Source organism: Synchiropus splendidus, chromosome 7 (genome assembly GCF_027744825.2).
Source record: "Synchiropus splendidus isolate RoL2022-P1 chromosome 7, RoL_Sspl_1.0, whole genome shotgun sequence".
Classification (NCBI taxonomy): Eukaryota; Metazoa; Chordata; class Actinopteri; order Syngnathiformes; family Callionymidae; genus Synchiropus; species Synchiropus splendidus.
Window position 1 is genome coordinate 8235855 of NC_071340.1, and position 23311 is coordinate 8259165.

Genomic DNA, 23311 nt, shown 5'->3' on the forward strand with positions numbered 1-23311 from the left:
TATTTCAGCACTCTGTTGGTGGCGCTGTCAGTTTAGAAATAATAAAGTTTTATTGGAATTGTTGTTCAAATCCAGACACAATAGAACAGAGAGTGCCATCTAGTGGGCTCAGAAACTGAGGCTTCTCGAGCCCCAGGTCGGTCCACAGTCCTGTCAACATGTTGTTAATGACCATGAAAGCCGTTTATTTACAGAACAAAGTCGTTAGTTTTCTCCTTTCAAGAGAAAGGGTTTATTTAAGTTGGCAGGCCTGAGTGAGACTCCCTTAAAAGATGCCGCCTAAAAAGAAAGATAAGAAAGGGGACAAAAACAAGGAAGAGAAGAAAGTCCAGCCCGTGGACAAAAGCGCCGTGCACGAGAAGGAGAAAGACTTGATTCGAAATCAAAACCAACTGGTGCAAAAACAGATCTTCAGGTAGGACAAGTATCACGTCTGCTTTCAGGCGGAGTCAAAGCATTGCAACCTTCAACCTGCTTCTCTTCTGTTGTATAAAAAACTTCATCAAGAGTCGTGAGAAATGTGATTCACGCGTCCCTCTTCCTCCTGCTGGTCCAGTTGCCAGGCTACTTGTGACGAGCTGAGGCTTCAGTACAAGGACTTGACTCAGAGGTGCTGTGCCCTGGAGCAGCAGATCCTGGAGCGCAGCGAGTATGTGGATTATTACCAGCGGAAGAAGGAGCAGGAGGTGGAGCAGCTGATGGAGCAGCTGGCGTCGCTGAAGCAGGCCTGTGACCAAGAGAGAGACGAGCTGCTGCGGCAGCACGGCGAAGAGAAGCAGGAGCTGCAAGACATTTACGATGCGCTTGCTGGAGAGCACAGGATCGTGGGTCAGCCTCCGTGAGATCGTATCCCAATGACTTGCTCCTCTCTCAGAAGCAGCGTTTTGAAACGAGTCCCCGCACTTGCCTCCTCAGTGACTCGACTGAAGGACATGGAGGAGTTCCAGAAGCAGAAGGAGAAGCTGCTGTCAGACCTGAAGTACATGAAGGAGCAGCTGAGCAGCCAGGATGAGGAACATAAAGACGCCATCCATGACCTGGAGATCAAGTCTCTGCTGGAGCGGAAGAGGTGAGCGCTAACACACGTTCGAGAGTGTTTTGGATTAACGCTGCTGGACTTGACAGCTTTGAGAAGGAGATCGAGTGTCAGATGGAGGCGAAGATTCAGGACGAGTGGGAGAACGAAGTCCCCATGAGGACCGCGATAGCGCTGCAGGAGATCCAGGAGCTGAAGAAGGCGTACATCCAGCTGTTGGATGAGACACGGATGCTGATGAAGGACAACTCTGCCCTGAAGGAAAAGAAGAGTATTCTGAAGAGGGACGTGGACATCCTGGAGGAGATGAAGAGCCAGGTGTCCCTGGAGTGCTGCGTCCAGAAGAAGGTGTGTTTATGGTCAGCCTCACTCAAACCTTATCTGGGTTTGGGTAGGCGGCTCACAGCTGAAGAACAACGGAGCTCTTTCCTCCTTCACTACTTTTCTAGATGGAGGACCAGAAGAAGGCAGAGTGTCAGCAGTTGCAAGAGAAGCTGGCTGACTCATACAGGGAGGTGGAGGAACTTCAGAACAAACTTCACCGAACACAAGAAGACCTGGAGACTCTCAGGTCCGTCTAAACAGAGTGTTCTCTTCTGAGCCCTGCTCCTTACTGACACTGAATACAGGCACGATCGCGTCCTGGAGCATGAGCAGCAGCTCCGGGTCAGAAACGAGGCTCTGAGGAAGGAGGTGGAGCTGAAGCAGGAGAGGAGAAAGAGGAGGAACAAGGAGAACATCATGCAGGAGGCTGCGGCTTCTCTCAGAGACGCTCTGATGGTGAACAACCACGACAAGACTGGATGTTGGACCTTGTCTCAGCGTGACTCGTCTTCTAGGATGAAGCATCAGTGGGGATTTCAGAGAACATCATAGTGGCTCAGTGGAAGCCACTGATGATGAAGCTGATGGTGGCGCTAGAGAGCTCCAACGACGACTCCTTGTCATCACTGCAGAGGATGAGCCTGTGAAGGTCTGCCTCGGCAGCTGCTCTTCTCCACTCACATGCTTGTCCTGTCTGTCATCTGCTCTTGCCTCTTCTCTCCTGTCCTCTCTGTCTCTCTTCCCTTTTGCTCCCCATCCTTCCCTCATGGCCAAGGATGGTGCAGCTCTTCATGGTCTCTCTTCATCTCTCTCGCAGTTTTTCTCAAGTCTGTGACGGTCTTCTCCCTCCTGGTCCTCGACGTCCACGTCCTCACAGTTGTTACACAGAGATTCACAAGGTAACAATCTGGTGAAAGAACTTTATTAAACGGCTGAAAGCAGCAGACACGTCATTTGTCCCGTGAACGTCGGCGTCCTGCGCACCAGCAGACACAGAGAGGAGGCAGACAGACGTATGTACACAGATAAACACCAGGGAAATACACTTGATAAATATAGAACTTCATGAATGGTTTAGTAGGTAACGCTCAATACTGCGGTTCTTTAAATATATAGGATTCGTATAAAAGTACAACTTCTCTGCTCTACAACTTCACCAGTCAAATATACAGCGTGTTTCCTCCGAGGCCGAGGATTAAAAAAAAAAAAAAAAAAGTTGATGAGCCATGAGCTCTAGAGAGTGAGGGGAGGGGAATAACAGTAAAGAAGTTGTGAGTCTGGAGGCACCAGCCGGTTACATTCTTAACTGAAGGCACTTGGGACTCGACGAGGTTGCAAGTTAAGATAGTCCAGATATGTAGACGTGTTAATGATGTTCCAGTAGCAGCGCAGGGTTGTGAGCAGAGGCGGCGTCTAATCGAACATGCCCCTCCGGGTGGGACTCGGTGACGTCTTCCTGCCGAGTCGTGGAGTCCCCTGCAACACAAGTTCACTGGTGACTAACATGGAGCTGCAGAAGCCGTTCCAGTTATGAGAGCTGATGGTCTCCAGGGCGTCGATATCAGAGACTGGTGCTGGCTGACTGAAGTCGGATACTTACTGGAGACTGAGCTTTAGAAAAGTTGACGTGCGCGTAGAGCAGCACGGCGATGTCCTTGTGTCCTGCCTCCAGAGCGATGGACAGAGCGTTACTCTCATCCTGAAACCAAAGTCAACAATGATGTCTCTTCTGGTGTATCACTGACTTCTGGTCAGTATTTCTAGCACTTCTTTATGAATATCATGAAGCAGTGTCCTCATTTTCAGAGCCCCAAGGTGGCACTCTCAGTTCAGTAATCCTTGGCTGTGAACAGCTGGTATTGCACCTTCAGACTTGCTTGAAGGCAGCAGTACCACCTACAGAGCTCTGAAAATGAAGCTCCATGACTGGCTTGAGGTCAGTCCGTCGTGTGGCAACTCACGCTGTCGCTGAGTGTGGCGTCGCAGCCCGGCTGAGCCAGCAGCAGCTTGACGATCTCCACGTGTCCGTGTTCACTGGCGCACATCAAGGCCGTCGAGCCCTCGTCGTCCTGGATGTTGACGTCGGCGCTGTGGGCCAGGAGCGCCCGGACCATGTCCATCCTGCCGTGACTGACCGCCAGCATCAGCCCCGTCTGACCCGCCTGCAGCAGAACCACGACAGTCACACCATCTTTTCTAGCCAGACACAGGTTCAACTGTCCTGTCGCTTTCAATCCCTCCATTTCTCAATTCACCCTTTTCTTCATTCTCATTCCCATTCCCTTTCATCACATCACTCCCAGGCCTTCATGTTCTAGCTCCACCATCCTTCACCCTCTCATCTCCATCTTCCCTATTCACTCAGACTTCTCATGGAGTCTCACCTCCTCCCTCACAGACGTACCTGACTGGCTCGGGCGTTCACGTCGCCCTTACTGAAGAGCTCCTCCACGATCTGCATGTCCGTGGGTGTCTCCACGGCGGCCAGCGCTGCCAGCATGATGGGTGTGTATCCCGCCTTGTTCTGCTGGTTGACGTTACACACATCTACAACACACATGACAACATGGTTCTTTGTTTGTTTTCATGAAGCGGGTTGTTGAAAAGATTTCTAATTGATTTGTCCAACACATGCTGCCACACTTGAGTCAATCAAATCCTCCTCCACTGGACCAGAACCGGAGATCAGTGTGTGCATAAGAGGAGGAGGAAGTGGGACAAAAGAGTGAATGAAGGAAAGGGGGTCGGCCACCGCACAATAGAAGTGAGAGGACAAAGACTTGGGCGACACGCCTGAGTGGAACCCTTTTCAGAAGCTCTTCAACTCTGGTGACACTCACTCAGAGAAGGGCATGCCAACCATGATGTACATAAAGTGACAGAGGTCGTGAGGGTGACAAGTGACGGACGGGTAGTTGCTCTCACCCGCATCCAGCAGCTTCTTCACCACCAGGAAGTTGGAGTGCGAGACGCTGTAGTGCAGCGCTGTGTTGCCATTCCCATCGGCCATGTTGACGACGTGCCGCAGCACGGCGTCAGACACGGACCTGAAACCCTCCAGGTAGTCCTCAACCATCCCAGCCAAGGCCGACTTCTGACTGGAGACTCGGAACCACTCATGCTGCACCGTGTTCAGACTGGCTCGCTGCGGGCAAACACAAGTCTATACACGCGTCCCTGTCTGATACGGTTTCGTGACTTAAAAAATCTCATTCTCACCAGGTCTTTGCTGCTCACTGTCTTCGGGTCGCTGAGGTGACTTTTGAGAACGTTGCACGCCGCCAGCATCTTCTCACTTAGCTCAAACCTGTGGTACATAGCAGTTCACGAAAACCTTTGGACTCTTCAGAAGAATGATCTGGACACACCTCTCTCTGGTCTCCTGCTTCTCCGGACTTTCCTGCCTGGTCACTTCCTCTGCTCCTTCTGCCACAGCCACAACATTTTCCTCCTCCACATTCTTCTCCTCTGCCCCCTCCTCATCCTCATCGTCTGACCCCGAGGAGCTGCTCTCCTCCGAGCTGGACTCGTCACTCGACGTAGTTTCGTAACTACACCGCAAGAGGGCGGCAGAGACTCAAAAACCGTTGACATCGTCGCACAGGAACGTCATATATCCCAAAACAAGCCTCACCCTCCGTTCACGCCAACAAACTGCAGGTTCTTCTTGGTGCCGTTTGAGTCCTGACTTCCATCTTTCTTCTTCATTATGGACTTCAGCGCCTGACTGCTTGGCTGTCCTGAAACACATAGTCAAAAAGAGTAAGTCGTGGAGCAAGAAGACAAGTGTTTCACCACAGCTGCTTATCCAGGGTTAGATCACAGGGCAACAGCTGAAATAAACAGGATCCAGGCTTCTCCCAAGACATCAGAACCTCCCCTGCAGTTCCCCAGTTGCCAGGTCCTCCTCCTGGTTGGACTCCACCACTGGCTTCTCAGAATGTGGAGGAGCAGCCCTTCTAGTCTCTGCCGGATGACTGAGCTTCTCACTCTCTCAAGAGAGATATCAGACCCCCCTGTGGTGTTGGTGGCCACAGGCGAGGGAAGGAGTGGAGGCGGATCGAGCGTAAATCCACAGCTTCTCAACTCGGGTCTAAAGATGTTCCACCAATCTGCCTGTTGAACTTGGATGCCTGAGGAAGAACGTTATCTCAAGAAATGACTAGTTAAGTCGACCAAGTCTGCAGCACCGAGTTCGATACGATGACATTCACTACACATGCTGAATCAGGAGAATATACTTTGATTCGACGCAGTGTTAGTGGAAGCTCCCACGGTGCGGCGGAACAACTGGAGCCGAACACACTCGGGACAGTTCTCCATAAAGAGATACATTTTTAAGGTGCCTGTTAGCGAGTCGCTGGCCATTCTCCAACATGAAAACATCTCAGACATTTTAACTGCAGGCTGCAGAAACCAAAATACCACACGACAGCCAGAACACTCAGCATCTGCCAGGACTTGCTCCGGAGAGGAGGCCAGTCACAGGCGCGTGCGCCAGCATGTTTCCCGTGTTTTGACAGGTGGAAGTGTTGTACACGAGGCGACTCATCAGAATCCATCTTCATATTTGTAATCGCTCGCCTCTCAGCTGGTCGAGTCTACGGGAGATTTGAACACTGGTGCCCTTGAGCAACACCAGCGGCCCGACCCGGTTTGCTCTTTCCTACCGACCTAACAGATGTTGCTTTACTGAATGGCGATACTCATTGAAACATTGAAGGAAACCATGACATCGGCAGTATTTGGTCAAAAGAAGTACCGTGTAGTGCTGTGGACATCTGCAGGTCCATGCGGCTCTTCTGTTCAGCAGCACTGATCTGTTGCTGTGCCGCAGTGGTGTTGTTCTCCAGCTGCAGAGAGTCGGGTCGAACCCTGGGAGACTCCAAGCGCTGTTGGCTGCTCTCTAGAAAACAGTAGGCGTCAGACTGTCAGAGCGTTGTGCAGCTTATTCACCTCGAACACTTGGGTAGCAATAATAATAAGCAGTACTAATAATGTTTGGTCCTCTATAGCGCCACCTTCTGACTCGATCAAGCTGTTGAGTGGTCACCACGACAATGTGTCTGCGTGAAGACAGGTTATGTAACAGACATGAATCAGCAGAGACAGTGAGGTGTTGGGGCAAAGCGAGGGTGGCTAAAAAAAAAAAAAAAAAAAAAAACAAGAGCCGGTCTGGTCGTAACTGCCCAGAGAAGTGAGCTCATTGTTGGTTTGGGTCCAAAGTCCCCCCCCCCCCACATATCTGAGGGTCAGCTTTAGCCTGTCAGACTCCATCAGGAGTTGGACTGGTTTGACTCTAGTGTACTTCAACTCAGCCGTTCTGATACACATTTGACAACAACATACATTTTCAGACATAAAATTTAGTTCTGACTCTGGAATTCCTTAGATTTGTGTCAAGATACTGAGAATGTTTGTCATTCTGATTTGGACTGGACTCAGCGGGACACTTCGCTGTGGCTTAATGACTCAGCAGAAAACTGGTGAAAAATGGAGCTCTGCAGGGACAAATGTTACTCGGTAAAATACTCAACCGAAGCCATTATTGCTACAGTAAACAGCAGACTTAGTGGGCGTGGCTATGAATAGAGAGAAAACTCAGAAGTCAGAAATCCAACCAGAGAAGAGGCGGAAGCTAACAAGTCATTTATGAATGATTATGAAAAAAAGAACGTTCTCTGAAGTGCTGTGAGGATTTCAACTAAATACCAGCAAAATAAGAGTTAAGCTTAAAGCTTCCACCTAGTTGAGCAGCGCGTGAGTGTCAGAGTTGTATGGTGGTGTGCAGGCGTGCTCTGCTCTTGAACCAGTCTGTCTCACCTCCGCCTGACTCGGCCTGCAGCTTCAAGATGTCCTCTGCGCTGCCACACTTCATGACGGTGTTGATGGAGGTGAGGGTGCTGACCAGCTGACTGTTGATGGAGCCGAACTGGGACTGGGGCTGGCCAAAAGCCTCGGCCAGCTCACTGTAGTTCTCCGCCAGCAGCATCTGTTGCTCCTGCAGCAGCTTCTGGACTCGCTCGATGTAGTGGTCCAGCCTGGCGGCCTCTTGAGGCTCCGTCTTGTCTTCCACCGTCTCTTTGCTGCACGCGGCCACATCAGGCACCGGGGACGGGCCGCACGCCATGTTCCTGGTTTTCAATCCAACCAAGAAGTTGTCGTTAATGTTGAGCGGTCCGACTCCACACTCCCTGGTTTTGGTTGGGTTGGCAGCAAGGAGGAGGGGGTCCATGTCGGTGGTGGTCCCGACAGCAACAGAACGCAGCTTAGCTGTTGACTGGACGTCCTTGACCAGTCCCTCCCCGACAGCCAGGGTCCTGGTCTCGGTCCCGGGTGTGTTGGTGTGTTTGTCACTGGTGGTCAGCAGCACGTCCGTGGAAGAGTCCACCAGAACGGTGCGTCTGGTGTTGGTGGATTTGCTCTCTACCAATCTCTCAGTATTTGTTTCCTGAGTCGCTGACTCAGGAGAAACCATGACTGCAGAGTCCACTTGGCTGACCGGAGCGGGTTCAGTCCCTCGCGACACCATTGTCTTTACTGGAGTGACGACGACGTCCACCGAACAATCTCCACAGCCCACCGTCCTGGACTCTTTGCTCAGCTCTTTCATGGGTTTGCAGAGCGCCAGAGTGTCAACTGTCTCGACCGTGTTGACTCCCGCCTCACAGATGTCGACCTCTGTGCCTACATGCTGGTGGACCATTGTCACATGCCCCCCCACACACTTGTCGGTGACCTCCAGTCGCTGACAAACAACCCACTGGTCCAGAGGCAGCTCCGGGCCTGCAGCAACGCTCTTCATGCTGGGCTGACAGGAAACTCCTTTAGACTGCTGAGGCTTTGGTCTCTGGCTGACCTCCATGTCTTCACCCACTCCTTGGCTACGGACCTGGACTCTGGCCTCCACACAGGCGCTGTACATCTCAGGCCGGACCATCACACCTTTGTCTGCCCTTTTCTTGTTGGAGCCGCCAGCTGCATGGAGCTCCAGCTTCAACTTGCTCATTTCCATTTGGTGCGTGGTTTCCTTCAGCTGAACCTCCAGGCGGTAGATCTTCTCCTTGAGTCCATCTATGGTTTGGTGCTGCAGCTCGATCTCCTTCTCCGCCTCGGTGGTCACTCCGAGCATGGCCTCGTTCACACCAACCTCGGCGCTGCGAGTTTCCTTGCACTCTGTTCCAACTCCTTTATCTCGCACGCAAAGGTCTTTCGTCCCACTGACGGCTAGATTGTTCATGTTCTCATCAGTCACCACACCAATAGACTTTTGGTGGGCCTGGTTGGAGGGAGGCGGCGTCTCAAACACACCATTGTCCAGCGTGGTCTTCTGCAGAGCCTGGACCTCAGCAGCCAGACGCCTAAACTCCTCCAACTGCTGGGTGCTCTGCTTCTGGGTTTCTGGCTCGATGATGTGCAGTTCTGTTTCCTTCTGGATGGGTGCCGGGTTTTCCATTTGGTCAGCACTGCCCACGCTGTAAGAGCGTTTACGAAAACTAGCGGGGAACTGGTTCTTCGACTGCGAAGCTAGCTGTCTTTTCTCCTCCTGGAGAACAGCGATTTTAACTTGCAGGATGGGAATGGTTTTCACCTGCTCCTCCAACTCCTTCAGCCTCTTAAGAGCCACCACCATCTGCTCCCGGATCTGATGCAGATGCAGCGGGCTGACGTTGGTCACTGGCGTCGCCACGCCGGAGCTCATGGGACTGTGGCGCAAAGAGCCGCCCATCGACGCAGGGTAGTAGGGGTTGTATTCTCCATTGGAGAAGTGGCCATTAATGGGTAGGGGCTGCAGGTTGCTGGGTGAGATCTGGCTCATGGCCACCGAGCCGGAGTAAGAGGAGAGCGAGCTGCTGGAGCCCATCCCACCGAAGCTGGCCAGGCGCCGACGCGGCATGGGCGGCTCACAATGAGGCTGCAAGAGCAGGCGCTCCTGCTCAAGTCGCAGTCGCGTCTCCATCAGTGTCTTCTCCACTTGAGGGTTCCGATGGGAGACCAACCTTGGGGAAGGTGGGGGCAGCAGCTGCTTTGACTCGGTGATGTAGGTCGGCTGGTGTGGGGCCTCGCAGGCGACCCTGGTCAGCGTGGGGGTCAGTGGCGTGGCCACCTGCGACCTGGAGGTGTAGAAGACCGGGGACTGTTTACCGTCACTGTTGGAGGAAGACAGGGAGTCTGTGGAGGTCCATTCAGGATGAGCTCCTCCGCCGGTGCTGCCCCGCGGCCCGGCCCAGGATTTGGCCAGTTTGGGTTTCCTCTGGATACTCAGCTTCTTAATGGTGTTGCCCCGCTCAATGTCGTCGACATATTTGAGGAAGTCCAGGTCCAGCTGGTAACCATATGGAGTCTCAACATAGTATGGATCCACAGAATCCTTGCCCTCCGTGTCCGAGCATCTTTGTCCTCGCTCTGCCAAGACACACGACAACAAGTGATCAATAGAAAATAAAAACAATACTGCAAATGCCTTCAAATCCTTATAGTCACAGGTGGCCATGTTAAATAAAATAAAGAATTTGAGAGAGGAGTTGTGTTTTTTTCAATTATATAAAAAGACTCTTTAGACTGTTATAGGAGTCATTCACTTCCATGTTTTTATATTTGAGCTTGTGTCAAGCATAACGGACAAAAAAAGATTTGTTGGACAGTTCAGTCCAAAACAGGACATTGTGCGTCAGCAAAAGGATCTCCTGTCTGACTTTATGACCACAATTTGACAAAACAAGTACAAACAAGTTCCTCCCTTGAGCCGCAGTGAGAGTGACAGTCTGCCGAGGCGTGAAGCTGAACGACGGTAAAGCACCGACGGATGTGTGTGTGTGCGCCCTTGTTGCGTCAGTTTGATCTCTGCAGGTCAGTGACAGGACCGTCAATGATCCCGAGTCCAAATTCCACCTGTGTTTGTCAACGTTTACAGAGGAATCTGCACTGTTGCGGTGATAATTCCGAGTTCCTTTGCTCAAGCAGCTGCTATTGATTTAAGTCCAGAAGTGCAGCGTCCAGATTCACACTGCGCAGTCTTGTTCCTGGTATGTGAGGAACTTCAGCAAGTAAAGCAAACAAACAGCTCTGGACTGGCTCCTCTCATCCAGGACAGCTCTCACCACCTTTACTCACCTCAGTCCAGCAGCAGAGTCTCCATTACAACACCCCCCGTTGTGGTCCTGGAAGTGTCAGAGATAGATCCAGCTAAGAGCTGCCGCTTCTCTTTCTCACTGCGCTCTTTCTCAATCCTCGCTCCATAAGGAGGAAAAAAAAAACACTACTGGCATGAACTTAGAAACTCCACCATTGGACAGCTGCCTCCTCCAATCCTCAGCTGTGAGGCGGGCACTTCCCTTCCAAAATAAAAGTCCACTTAGTCGGTGGAAGGGAGGCGGACTCCTGACAATACAAGTCTGTTTTAGAGATAAACAGTCGCTGCAGTGTTGGTCAAACCTTCGGCCCAGTTTCCACTCCACACTCACAGCTACTCTATAGACCTCAACGAGACAATAAAGTGACAATCAGCTGAAAAAAAACTCATGTTTGAATCAAGAACTTTTTTATTGAAGCGTCACACAGTTTTGTTGAGATGGATCAGGAGATGGATCCTTTTGTCGGACTGAAATCCAATATTTTAAATCAATTTCCAGCTCATTTCCTACCCGGAAACAGCAGGTTCACCAAGAAGGTGAGAACGGTGACTTGACAGTTAGCACAGATGCTAGCTCTGCTCTCCCACCATCACCAACCCTTTCGACTGTATCGTCACACAAGCAGCTGAGCGGTGACCTCATCACCAGTGGACCAAAAAAAGAGGTCACGCTCCAGTGACAGAGCCGACAGCCAGGCTGACAAAAGCTGCAGAGTCGCCAGCAGCTGCTCCTGCGTCACAACAGTTGTGCAGGAAACACTTTAGTCATTTAAAGAGCCCACAAACTGGACGTGTTTGTTGAGACACATGGAAGAAATGTTTTCACTCAACACAGTTAACAATGCGCGTTGATTTAGAATAGACTAACTTGCACGGAGGTCACCTGAGGTCAAGGTCAAACAATGGCTTTAATGTAATATTTAACCATATTTCCATCAGTCATTTGAATTTGTTTGAAATAAATAATATTAGTAGCCAATTACTACGATTAAACAAAGCTCTGATCTGAAATGTGTTGAGCAGCTCTGGTCTGAAAAGATTTCCCCGTTTCTAATGTTTTGGATTTTGGCAGCTCGAGCGCTGTAAAAGCGTTTTGGAATCTCTCAGTTCCACTTCTTTCAACAAGGGAAATCAAAATATTTGTGCCTCATTATCCCACATTAGCTGCGGAGTTGCCGAAAAACAAAGGCTTCCTGCAGCGGAGACGACTTCCAGGCTGGACGTTTGCTCTGATAATCACAGTTGTTGAAGACTGCGGAGCCAAATTTAGACATTGAGGCCATTTTTAGATCCAAAAACACTCGCGCGTCTCTCTTCTGAACACGCGCAATGCCGCTGCTTCTCCATTCTGCCCACAGTTAACTGAACCACATTCCTGCAGGTATTAGTTTTCATGGAGTCAGTAAAGGTTAAATTTAGCGCCTGACAAAAGCTCGAAACATCCACAGTGTGAGTGGTTAGACAGGAGAAATTGGGCTGCTGGTCTAAATCTGCCTGCCAGTTGTTTGTTCTCTGAGCCGAGGCTCCTGGGATCGAATTACACCTCATTACAACTGCAGACCTTCCATACGTTGCTCTTCATGAACATCCTTCGTGGACATGCTTCTGATGCCAACTTCACCTACAAACATGAGCCACAGTGATGCCTGAAGCCTCTGCTCATCCCTCAAGAGCAATACGTCTCTTTCTCTTCCATATCAGTTTTTACTGCACTGGTAAGAATTAAATCCAGGCACTCTGGTTTCCTCCCACAGCTCCAAAACATGCAGTGGTTAACGCAAGGCTCGAAAGCATCTGTATGTTTGTGCATCTGTGTGTTTGTCAACAGTTGAACTGACGACCCATTCAGGGTGGCTCCTGCCCCTTGCCCTGAGTAGCTGGGAAATACTCCTGCTTATCCATATTGCATCAGTAGAAACGGCCTCCACCCCTGTTTGGACCTAAGGTTCAATGAATAGTGGGACAATGAACAAGACCTTCATGGAGTAAACTTGCGACTGACATAGGACATCTGTGACTGACATCTCTGGTGGAGGAGAAGAGAACCACCACCCTGGTCCAGAACTCCCTTGGTTGCTGGGTCAAACCCGTGCAAATGTCAATTACCATTAGAAGCGTCAGGACGTATACTACAGTCTGAACGTTTACTTCACTACATCACCTTAACTCACAGTTTAGAGGGTGAGAGTAGTTCAGTTCTGTTCTGTTTAGCGGCGTGTGACACGAATGATTCAGGACCGGTTTTGGTAACAAGTAGGGAGCTCTGTTGACATTTTGCTTTGAATGTCGAAGCTTCAAAAGTCTCTTAAACTGCAGAGTGAAATAATGCAGAGTTGTTCTCAGCAGACTGTGATGCAAGTGTGTGTGGGTGGAGCCGACCTCAGAAACACACACTTACTTTCACACACACGCGGCCTGGTATTTCCTGGCTCTACCTCCCAGCTTTACTGGCCAAATGACTCACAGGGAAATTTAAAGTTGATGTCGGATCAACGCCTCAGAGCGCAGCAGTTTAAGAGTCTTGAACAAGGAGCAGAATCGTCGAGGGCAGAAGAAGTTTGAAATAAAGATTGGAAGTCCAGACGCTGCTGCCAAATTCAACAGCTTCCCTCCCAGCATGATGATGCAGACTGAAGGAAACGTTTGCACTTCCTCTGCAAACACACAGCTCCAAAATGGAGCCCTTGTGAGGAGAGAACAACCTCAGTCCAGTGGGGCAAAACAAATGTGTTTCCAGGATCCAAACTCAAGTATTTACATCCTCTGGAGTCAGACTCTGGCTCCAGAAATTATTCTGGGGTGGTCATAATGTTCTGACTGATCAGTTGGCTGCAGAATAAACTCCTCAGAACACGAGGACGGTGCCAGGCCCACTCCACCAGTTACATCAGCACTTATTTTATCAAAGCCGGTAGTGTGAGACTGTCAAGAGTCCAGAGTAAAATCCAGTCAATTCAGCAAAACAAGTGACCCATTTAGTGGACGTACACGCACTGCTCGGCTCCTCCAGCTCACAGTCTTACAACCGCGAACAAGAGAAGGCGTGACGAGGCCCGGCAGGAGCTCGGTACCAGCGTGCGATCGGGTTCAGACACTTCAGTCTTTACTTCAGGGGAACAAATGGAGAACGGCCCTGAACCGTGACGGAACCTCCACAGGGAGTCCAGTCTGAGACGCACAGCTGTGCGTCAACATCTGGCTGATGACTTGTGCAAGTCAGAAAACAGAGCACTGAAGTTGACTTCTTCACTCCTCTCAAAACACAGTTGGTTTTAGCAGGAAGCTATGATGTTAGCAAGGCGTGTGTGATTTTCTATCACAACCGAAGAACAGTGGAAAACCCAGAAGTAAAATACTCTCATGAGGTTACTCCCAAACTGAATCAGTTAGGTGTCTTCTTCAGGCTGTTATCAGGTGCAAAGGTGAAACCGAAACAACGCTCACCAGCTGCAAACTGGCTTGAGCGTGTTTGTGTTAGCTGGGCGTTCACTTTACCTGTGTTGAGAACATGGGAATTCATGTTATACAGCATTTCAACCTCGATCATTTCAGGTCAAGACAAAAAGTGGCCCATTCATAAATCTGTATGCTAAAACTAGATGATCTACGTCACAAGTTTAGAGCTCTTAAGTTCCTGAAACTCCATTCGTTTTTATGACCATATCAAAACTTTATCAGCGACTCATGTCTAACTAGAGTTATTTAATAAAATATATTCCACTTTATTATCTCTATTCCAAAAGGCTTGGAAGCAGTTGGAGATGAAGGCATAATGTACAGGAGAAGAATCTGCTGAATGGCCTAGAGTTTGAGATGGAAGTAAATGTACTCATCTAACTGGTATATTATGACATCACCCGGTGGCGGCCACAGCGTATTACATAAGTTTTCAGATGTTTATCTGATGCACTGGAGGCGCACTGCAGTGGAATGTGTAAACTGAAAAGCATTACCATCTATTTAAAAATGAAGCAGAAACTTTTGAACGGCCTAAAAAGTCTGCACTTTTTCAGGGCAGCTCTTGAACACGTCATCCATGTTTGTTTTCTTGCAGCAAAATGTTGGAGCAGTGACGTGACAAATCCTCACTTACGGGAGCACGGACATAAAATTTATGATCTATAAGAGGAGCAACAGCGTAACAGCATATCTGAGCGTTTCAGGCCTTTCATCAGGTTTCACAACTAACACTTGGCAAATAAGGATTTAGCTGTAGCTCAATGGCACCATCTATAAAAGGATGTAAAAAAAAACAACAATATCAACATTAAAATTGTCGAAAACACTTCACACAAGATGATGCGGGTTAAATAAAATAAATATATGTATTATGAATATGTATTATGGGCCGACGCATTCACCTCTCACAAAAAGGTTTGGACTCCACTGATAAATGTTTAAATTGAACTGAAGAATGTGAAATGTCATTGGCTCAGCAGAAGACTGACATTATTAAAAAGGCTGTTGATAATCCTGCAACTATTTGGGCTCGGGAGCAAAGCCTCATCCCTGACGGGAACATGTGCACCTGAAAGCATCTGCACCGCATTCCTGCGGGGATTTAGGAGAGAGAAGCTTCGCTGTCTGTTGTCAGCCAGTCAGGAATGCAGGTGTGTGTCCGTGCTCTTTATTTCACACTGAAGCATGAAAATCTTCCCTTTGAACCCACAAGAACCTCAGTGTGCGACCGAGGCGGCCGACACCATTCTCAGGGGGGTTCGGACACAAATGGAAGTTAAGGTTCGCACAAAGCTGATGTTTAACATTCCTGCAAGTCTGTGAGAGGAATGCTACCTTCCCACTCTGAGCTTCACAGCACAGAACAACACCAAAGTAGCGGATGATAAAAACACATTAATCTGTTCATGATTTATGACTCCACGTCTTGGTTCATGTTTTCATTTATAGGTGATGAATGAGTGAGTTACCTGGGGCACTGCCATTAGCCTGCAGGGTTTGGGCCATGGCCGCCGCCGCCGCCGCGTGTTCTCAGTCGCACAAGAAGAAGCGCCGCTGTCATGCAACTGCCATGCATCAAGTCAGGATTACCATGCAGCCTGCAAACTGACACAGAGACAGGACAGATACGCTGTTAGTGCAAACACACACGTGCACATGTGGCCACTCACAAGATCACATTTTATCAACCATTTCTGTCTCTCAAGTCTCTGGTTCACGACAAAGCCCCTGCACTCAGACATTAAATCCCTCGAGCAGGTGAAGTCAGCTGCTGAGCGGTGATGAAGATGACGACGCAGCGTCTTGCTCAGCTCAGTTCTTTGTATCAACAGTGTTGTAAAGCAGTGCTTTTCAACCTTTTTCTAGCCACGGCACCCTTGGTCCATTGAAAAAATCCAGAGGCACACCACCAAAGGAACCTCGGCTAAAGTGTACTTGTGCTTAGAGCCCTATAGAAAATCCCTATTAATTTGTGAGAAACTGTAGCTACTGACACTTGGTTGTTATTTTACCAGGCTATTTGTGGAAACAAATTGCAGAAAATGTATTTGTTTCAAATGCGTCCAGAAAGGGGCAAAATGGTAAAATATATAATGATTTATTTACTTACTTTAAATTTAAGTTTCGATTTTAACACTTTTTGCATGATTTCATTGTACTCTTCTCTTTTAAAAACAGCTGGAAGTTGCGCATGTGAGCTGGCTCTCGCTGCGAGTGTGTGGGAGGAGGAGCGCCGCGCACCACAGCAGCGCTGCTGTGACTGACAGACAGAACAGCGCATCAACACACTGCAGCTCTACAGTAGAGTGGAGAGCAAGAATGTCAGTGAATCCATGTGACCTCCTCATGTTGGTTGCTCCTCAACACGTTCTTATTGTCATGATTTAATGTCATCATATCGCCAACCTGAAATTGGATCATTTTCCCACAGCACACCTGACACTCTCTCACCCGGGTTGAAAAACACTGTTGTAAAGGAAAGCCAAGAAGTCGGGAACAAAAAGTAATAAAAGCACCCTCTGGTGGCAGCGCAAGGTAAATGTAAAAGCAGCAGGTTTGAAGAAGAGTGATTCTGCACCAGTAGTGCTAGTTGTTTGCACCATCAACTCTGCAGTAAAGATCCTGATGTGTCGTCTCCCACACCACGGACTCAAAGGTCAAACACGTCTTCAAACGTAGAGACTTGTTTACCGTCTGCACCCAAATTAAGCGGCACAGTAATGTGAACGGTGTCTAAATTCAAACTGTCCTTCGTCCGGACCCCCTGACAGACAGGAGGGCACAGGTCAACAGTGAAGGCCTCGGAATAGACTAGACTCAGTGACATCACTGCTGGGACCCTGGCGCAGCAGTCGAGGGGGAAGCATGTGGAGGAAATGCAAGACAGCAAGCGCTTGTGTGTTTTCGACTCTTGGCAAAAGGGATTCCTAGTAACGGCTTCATTTCATCATCACGACAGGCTATTCGAGTCCAGCAAGCTGCTCCAGACACTTTTACTGGGACCATGTGGTTTCAGAAAACTTGTAGAGCTTCTCAAAGCTCAGTCAAAACTGCGCGTCTGTCTACTTTAAGATTCACAGCTGGGATATTTTGGGGACAGCAGTCAGGATGGAGGCCGCATTGAAATCCATCCACAACAACACTTAACACAGGTGAATAGCATCAGAGTGCGTGCAGTGCTTGGTTGATGAAGCTTCATGAAACAGTGTCCTCATTTTCAGAGGTCAGTAGGTGGCGCTCTTAGCCTTGAAGTCAGGTTTTTTTAAAGACAATGCCATCTAGTGGGATCTGAAAATATGGTCGCTACTTCATGAAGCTTCGTCTGCCAATCCCTTGTCACCGGGAGTTTTAGGAATCACACAACATCAGCAAGGCCGCGACAAAGTTACGGCTGATAGCTGTCCAAGAAGCTGAGCAGTCATGCTGAAACTGACCCAACATCTCCCAAGTGTCCTGTTCCATGGGCAGCCAGAGCTTTCACCTGAGGGATGGAGCAGCACATCCTCAGGTTTGAGCCCAGAAAGGCGGGAAAAAAAGTGCTGTTTAACATGTACTGACCACTGCAGACAATACATACATATCATCTTAACCACTTTTTTTTTCAATCACATTTTATCTCTTCCTCTGTTTAATCCTGGAATATACTTGGTCTCTTCAACTCATGCTGAGATTTCTGTCCTTCAGGAGTTAAAAGAGCTTTAACTCCGTCCACCAATAAAAACGTGACCATTTCAGAAAAAAGAAAATCCCATGGCTAAGACCTACTTAACAATTTCATATTAGTTTTTCTGAAAGGATCATTCACAGCTCTGACAAACTAGAATTCCAACAAACACACCCGCAACCTTCTCATATTGTTACACAATGACTCATGATCCATGCGGGGACTCACTTGTCTCACAGACCTCGGTGTCACGCGCACTACTGCGATGAGAAAAGCATCTGAGCCTCTTCGATGTTGCAGTGATTTCCAGTTTGATGCCCCCCAAAAATGTCATGCGTCTTACCTGGTTCTCTCATTCTAACTTCCTCCTCTACAGGCTCCAAACACACAAACCCCTCGCGCAGCCAGCAGCGGCCCTGGCGACGACAGGAATAGTTCCCCCCCACTAAGATTAGACGCCATCCTCAGATGACAGCCGAGCGATCTGGGTCCTATAAGAGGAAACTCTGGGCAGTTGAGGGAGCAGACGTGACCCCACTAGCACCTGACCCGGACCTTCAGGTGAGGCAGTTAAAGAGTTCAGCCCTCACGGCCTTGAGCAGCAGCAGCAGCAACCACTAACTGTTAGAAATTAACCAGCAACCTTTACAAGAGACTGAGAGAGAGCACAGCTTCATTACACCAGGACTGAAGCCATGCGCTTTAAAGGCAGTTTCTTTAGATTCACTGATCTGTTTCACAAAGACAAATTCAAACTCACCATATCTCATTCAAGGTTCGTCTCCCTGATCCACACTGAGCCCAACACAAGAGGAGATTTATAATAACTACAAGAGTCAAGTGTTTGTTGACACAAACCAGAACAACTTGTTTGGCCCCTCCTCAGCAGTTACATAAATATGAGAAGTCATTTACAGACAGACTCTTCGCCTGAGATTTGTGTGCGTGTGGCTGTACAACTATAGACAAAGGCACACTGTGTAACACAAGCATATGCAAACTTCGTGATGGGGATTTATATAACAGACTGAAAACATGAATATCTAAAGATGAATTCATGCTAGCAGTCATATTCCATCGCACTAATGTTGCTACATTATAATGTTGCTAGAAGAAATGCAAATTTTTCAAATCATAATAATCTATATATAACGAGCACAGATAAAACACTAAATGCTAACAAGACAAAATGCAAATAAGATGACTTGATAAAAAAAAATGGTGATAAGAAAAAGAAATAAAATAAATATTTAATATCCATCAAAAATGTAGAGGTATTGAGTAGTGGTGAAATAAAATTGTCATGAAATTTCACGAAAAAAGTATGTAAAATTTGAGGACACTTGAAATAAAAAAATATTATGCTTTTTTTTTTTTTTTTTTTTGTCTGCTCAATTAATTTCAGCAAACCTATTTTCAGCACTATCGTGGACACTTTGTTTTTTTCCAAGAGACTTGCTTCCGTTTGTCAAATGTTTGTCAACGTTTTCAGTATAATAACCGAGTCACGATTCTCATCAAACAAGGTATTTATCTGTCATGTGACTGACCTTGGGGACATTTTGTTGCCCAATGTTGATGTTCATTTGTTTTGAGGTTCACAGTAAATGTTGAAAATCTTAAGGTTTTATTGTTTGCAAACCGTGCCCATTCTGTTGTAGTCAAATTTCGATTTTCGTTTGGTGTTCCCCCCCCTTATTTACATTTCATTTCGTAAGGATTTCGCATCATGGTCCCGGTAACGTTTTGGAACTGCTTAGTGAGGACTTCATCACACCCCAGTTTTGAGGTACAATATTCAAAATGTTAGGTATTTAGCTATGATGAGGACATTGGCAGTTTAAAAAACAAGATTATAATTAAAATAACTTCAAGACGTTTGGCAAACAAAAATGCAATAATTATAATTTAACCAAAAATTTGGACTCCTTCAGGACAACAGATCTGGCTGGCATAAATGCTAGCCTTGGCAATCTGGAGCTAGCTATCAATTTATACTAATAGAAAGAGCGAAAATATTTTAAAAAGTCTAATTCTGTTCCACATGTAAAACAGATACAAAGGGTTCACGATAAAAAGAGTTAGATGAAACTGTAATAAGCTTAATACTGCGCTGTTTAGCATCACAAAATATCACTATGGTGTTGAGTTGCAACCTTTAATGTTAACATTCACTCATGCTTCGACCACCAAACACAAGACTAACTTTCACTTTTCTTCTTAATTCTACAGACAACAGAAGCGACACATCATATCTGACCTCCCTCAGCATTAGCACGAGCTACGTGACACCACTAGCTAGTTGTGGTCCAACAGTTCACCCTTCTTGTTTTTATTGATGACGATAATGCTTCTGCGCTTCAACGATGGTCGAGTGTCATCAGCAAACATGTAAAAAGTCAAGAACTAGCTGTAAATGTTGCAAACCTGCAGCGGTGAGTTTTTATTGGGGCGTTTTTCCGCAATTAAAGCTGAAGGCACAGCGTTTATGGAGAAGCAAACCCTCAAGACAAACACGGACATCCTAATTTTTTTCCACACAAACAGGAAGTCGGTGTGCGGCAGCATTAATGACGGCCACTCTAGAACACGAGCGTGTACCAGGTCTCCATCCAGCGTGCAGCAAGAGCCCAGGCTAAATTGCAGAACAAACAAAATCCACTTGTGATCTCAACTTTGCATCTGGACCTCATTAGGAAATGCTTTTGAAGATTTGGAGGCTGCCGAGCCCACTGTGCAGCAGTCGCGCGCTCAGCGACCGACCCGGACGTCAGCAGCGTATTAACCGCGCGCCGTTGACCCTAAGCTGTGCTGACCGACGGCTCTGCTTTGATGTCCGAGGCCGGCTTGATTGGTTCACCTCTGGAAATCCTGCGCCAGCGCTCAGCAATCATCCACACAACAAGCCACAGCAGAGGCTTCCACTGAAGCTCCTCACAGCTGTACACTTCGGGAACTGCTCGAAAAACATGCTCACTTTGGATTCTGATTGAATTTAAAAATAGCCAATGAACCAGAATAGATGTCTCCACAGCAGGTGAAAGGGTCAGTATGGCGCCCCCTAGTGGGCTATGAAGTGCTTATTTATTTATTTGTGCAATAAAACCAGTATTTCCTAGGTGTTTCCTATGACTTTGACTGGCATTTCCTTGCCAGTTTTCTGTTCTATAGCTTACTGCCATTTAGTAGATCAGCATATTTTTAAATATAACATTGTTTTGTACTTTTGGTTTCCACCTCCAATCGCCCAAGAGCTCCCTCCAACTGAGTGGACATGTCAGACTGAATTTCCCTCTGGGGAAAAAGGCCTCCCCTTCACTCACACCACAAGTCCTACAATGCACAGCAACAGTTGAAACTCTCAGGGCGTCGAGAGCCGATCGTCAGAAATTGAAGGAGCGAACCGGACGCGTAGTTCCTCAGAGACGTTTTCAGTTTTGGAGTAAAACACAGGCAGCAGCGGTTATAATTACAGACTCAGAGCTGTCATTATGTACTTGTTGCTCTAGACATTTGGGATTATGCATCAAATGAGAGGTTACAAAAAGACAGGGAGAGACGAAGATTGAGAAAATGTGTGAAAAAATACAATCACTTTCTAAAATTCCAATATTCTGGGTATTGAAACTACTCAGACCACTCTCATATCAACATAATGTTTAGCACAGATCATGAACAAGTCGTATCCAATGACTCGAAGCCAAACAAACAAAACAAAAAAAAAATTTCGACACAGTCAAAATAACTTTTCTGAACATTCCTCTAGAGATGGGTTGAAGAGCTGCATCATTCCGGAGAGACTCAAAGAAGAAAACCTGCTCCCACACAGAGGAAACCAGTTGCGAGGGTCATCTTTTTAGGACGTCTCCTGCACACCTCCCTGGAACAATCCCACTTCACATGGTGAAAAAGGGATGGAAGGATGGGTGGATCAGACAGAGCAACAAGTTGTTTCTATATTTTCGTAAAAGTGCTGACGTTAAAAGAGCCAACTGTCAACTGAACATCCAGTCCACTGGTGGCAAAATGATCTCCCAGCAAATGTGTTTTTAATTCTCCTGGATCGTGTCACTAATCTTTTCTTAAGGACATGAAAGCAAATCATTCTGCATTACAACTCCTGCGATTATTGTAGAATATATCTGGTGTTAAAAGGCTGCAGTAAAATATGGGACCCAGAGTCCTAATATTATTTACAACAGTGACACCTGCAGGTGAAGTGAAGTACATCAGTATGTATCTACTAGGGATGGGCGGTAAATACATTTCCATTCTATTCCATGTGTTGGACAGCACAGTCTAACTGTTTTATGATGAAACATAAGTATCCAACATCATTATTTGTTTATGTTTAAATATAATATAAACTAAGTTCAGAGATGAGAAATTCAATGTTTCACGTCTCTGTTTTCACATCTGTAGATTATAGATCTATAGATCTGATAGATTGTAGATGTTATTTGGGGGTTAAATTGAGCCGTCTGTCAGCTGTATCTCATGTCTCTTAACAGTTGACTTTAACTATGGACCAGTCTGGACACATTTCCTAGCGGCTATTGAAGAAATATTAGAAATCATGTGAAGAAATCATCATTTAGTCATATTCAATATACAAACTGTCAGTCCTTTGTCTTGTGTGATGAAAAACCTTTTCACAATTCTCTCTCCTAAAACAGTTGTTTTCCATTGCCTTATAGAAGATTTTGCTAATACTTTGATCGCTTTAGAATTTGTCGATGGTCCCTAACTGACACTGGGTCATAGCATTAGCGCTACCAGAGAGAATGTGTCTGTGATCAGTGAACCCTAATGGGGACGCAGAAGAGGACACAGCCGCCAATACTGGAGCGGACCTCCGTCCAATAATCGCACTATTTTCATTATTTTTGTTCCGCCCAGGCGCCTGCACAGCGGGAGACCTGCATGTGTTGATATGAACCAAGGCAGACGACCGCGTCAGAAAACCTATGAGGACCACATGATGTAATAAAACGAAACGCAGTGTGTTTCTCACATTTATCGTGAGATGCATGGAGATAGTGTTTGGCGGTATATCGTGTATGATAAGTTATCGCCCATCCCTACGATCTACATCTAACTAGTGAAATGAGAGCATTCCTTCAGCATCATATATCTTTTCTGACCCACTCTCTGCAGCTTCTAGAGGGTCGGGGGGTTAGAGGGTCTCGACAAAGGCTCACTGTAATCTTAGCAGCCCAGGTGAGTGGAGAGCAGGTTCCCACAGCACAGTCCACCTCTCCTTACATGCCCCCTACCCTGTTCATGCCTCCACCACAAGCATGTCCTCCTAAATCCAGCACACACTTGACCCAGGACCGACTGGAGCCTCTTGAGTGGAGCCACAAGGACGAGGGAGCCTGAGCTGCAGAAGCTCACCCAGCACACTTCATTACTGCTGAATTCTGTCATTAATGCTTTGTTAGTTTTGCATCTCCCTCCTCTAACATGAGCTTTTATGAGGTACTGTTGAATAGCCAAGAATCGCACACTGTAAATCCATAAAATGTGCTGTGATCTGAACAACTGTTTTTGGATCCCAAAACTTAAGCAGTGCTCCAATGAATACAGCTACACGAGTGTGACGGTCAGCATGTAGTGCCAACAAATGCTTCTCACTTCTTAGGGTTCTCAGTTCACACAGGTTTTCAACTCGCAACCTACTGCACCACTGAAA

The 23311-nt window shown here is 47.4% G+C and overlaps 2 protein-coding genes across 5 annotated transcripts in view; one reads left to right on the plus strand and one right to left on the minus strand.

Annotated features, from left to right (window-relative positions):
* Window positions 1-5: 5 nt before the first annotated feature.
* Window positions 6-5913, plus strand: LOC128762014 (cilia- and flagella-associated protein 157-like). Of its 2 annotated transcripts, XM_053869750.1 has the most exons (8): window positions 6-415; window positions 557-828; window positions 916-1069; window positions 1126-1384; window positions 1486-1607; window positions 1666-1816; window positions 1876-2009; window positions 2178-5913. In XM_053869750.1, exons 1-7 carry the CDS (start codon window positions 273-275, stop codon window positions 2005-2007), a joined length of 1233 nt encoding a protein of 410 aa, XP_053725725.1. In that variant the 5' UTR covers window positions 6-272; the 3' UTR covers window positions 2008-2009; window positions 2178-5913. The 2 variants fall into 2 exon arrangements, with proteins under 2 accessions (XP_053725725.1, XP_053725724.1); XM_053869749.1 differs by having other exon boundaries at window positions 1876-5913.
* kank1a (KN motif and ankyrin repeat domains 1a) overlaps window positions 2237-23311 on the minus strand; it is a 34800-nt gene continuing 13725 nt past the window's right edge. For 2 of the 3 annotated variants that reach the window (XM_053869743.1, XM_053869745.1), the window contains exons 2-12: window positions 15422-15557; window positions 7184-9766; window positions 6123-6266; window positions 4995-5100; window positions 4729-4911; window positions 4580-4667; window positions 4286-4505; window positions 3765-3907; window positions 3322-3522; window positions 2961-3059; window positions 2237-2836 (exon numbers count right to left, since the gene is read on the minus strand). In XM_053869743.1, the coding sequence (XP_053725718.1) occupies window positions 2774-2836; window positions 2961-3059; window positions 3322-3522; window positions 3765-3907; window positions 4286-4505; window positions 4580-4667; window positions 4729-4911; window positions 4995-5100; window positions 6123-6266; window positions 7184-9766; window positions 15422-15458 (3867 nt within the window). In that variant the 5' untranslated portion in view covers window positions 15459-15557 and the 3' untranslated portion in view covers window positions 2237-2773. Of the gene's footprint in view, window positions 2837-2960; window positions 3060-3321; window positions 3523-3764; window positions 3908-4285; window positions 4506-4579; window positions 4668-4728; window positions 4912-4994; window positions 5101-6122; window positions 6267-7183; window positions 9767-15421; window positions 15558-18376; window positions 18592-23311 lie in introns of those variants that run through there. The other variant, XM_053869744.1, reaches the window with a different exon arrangement.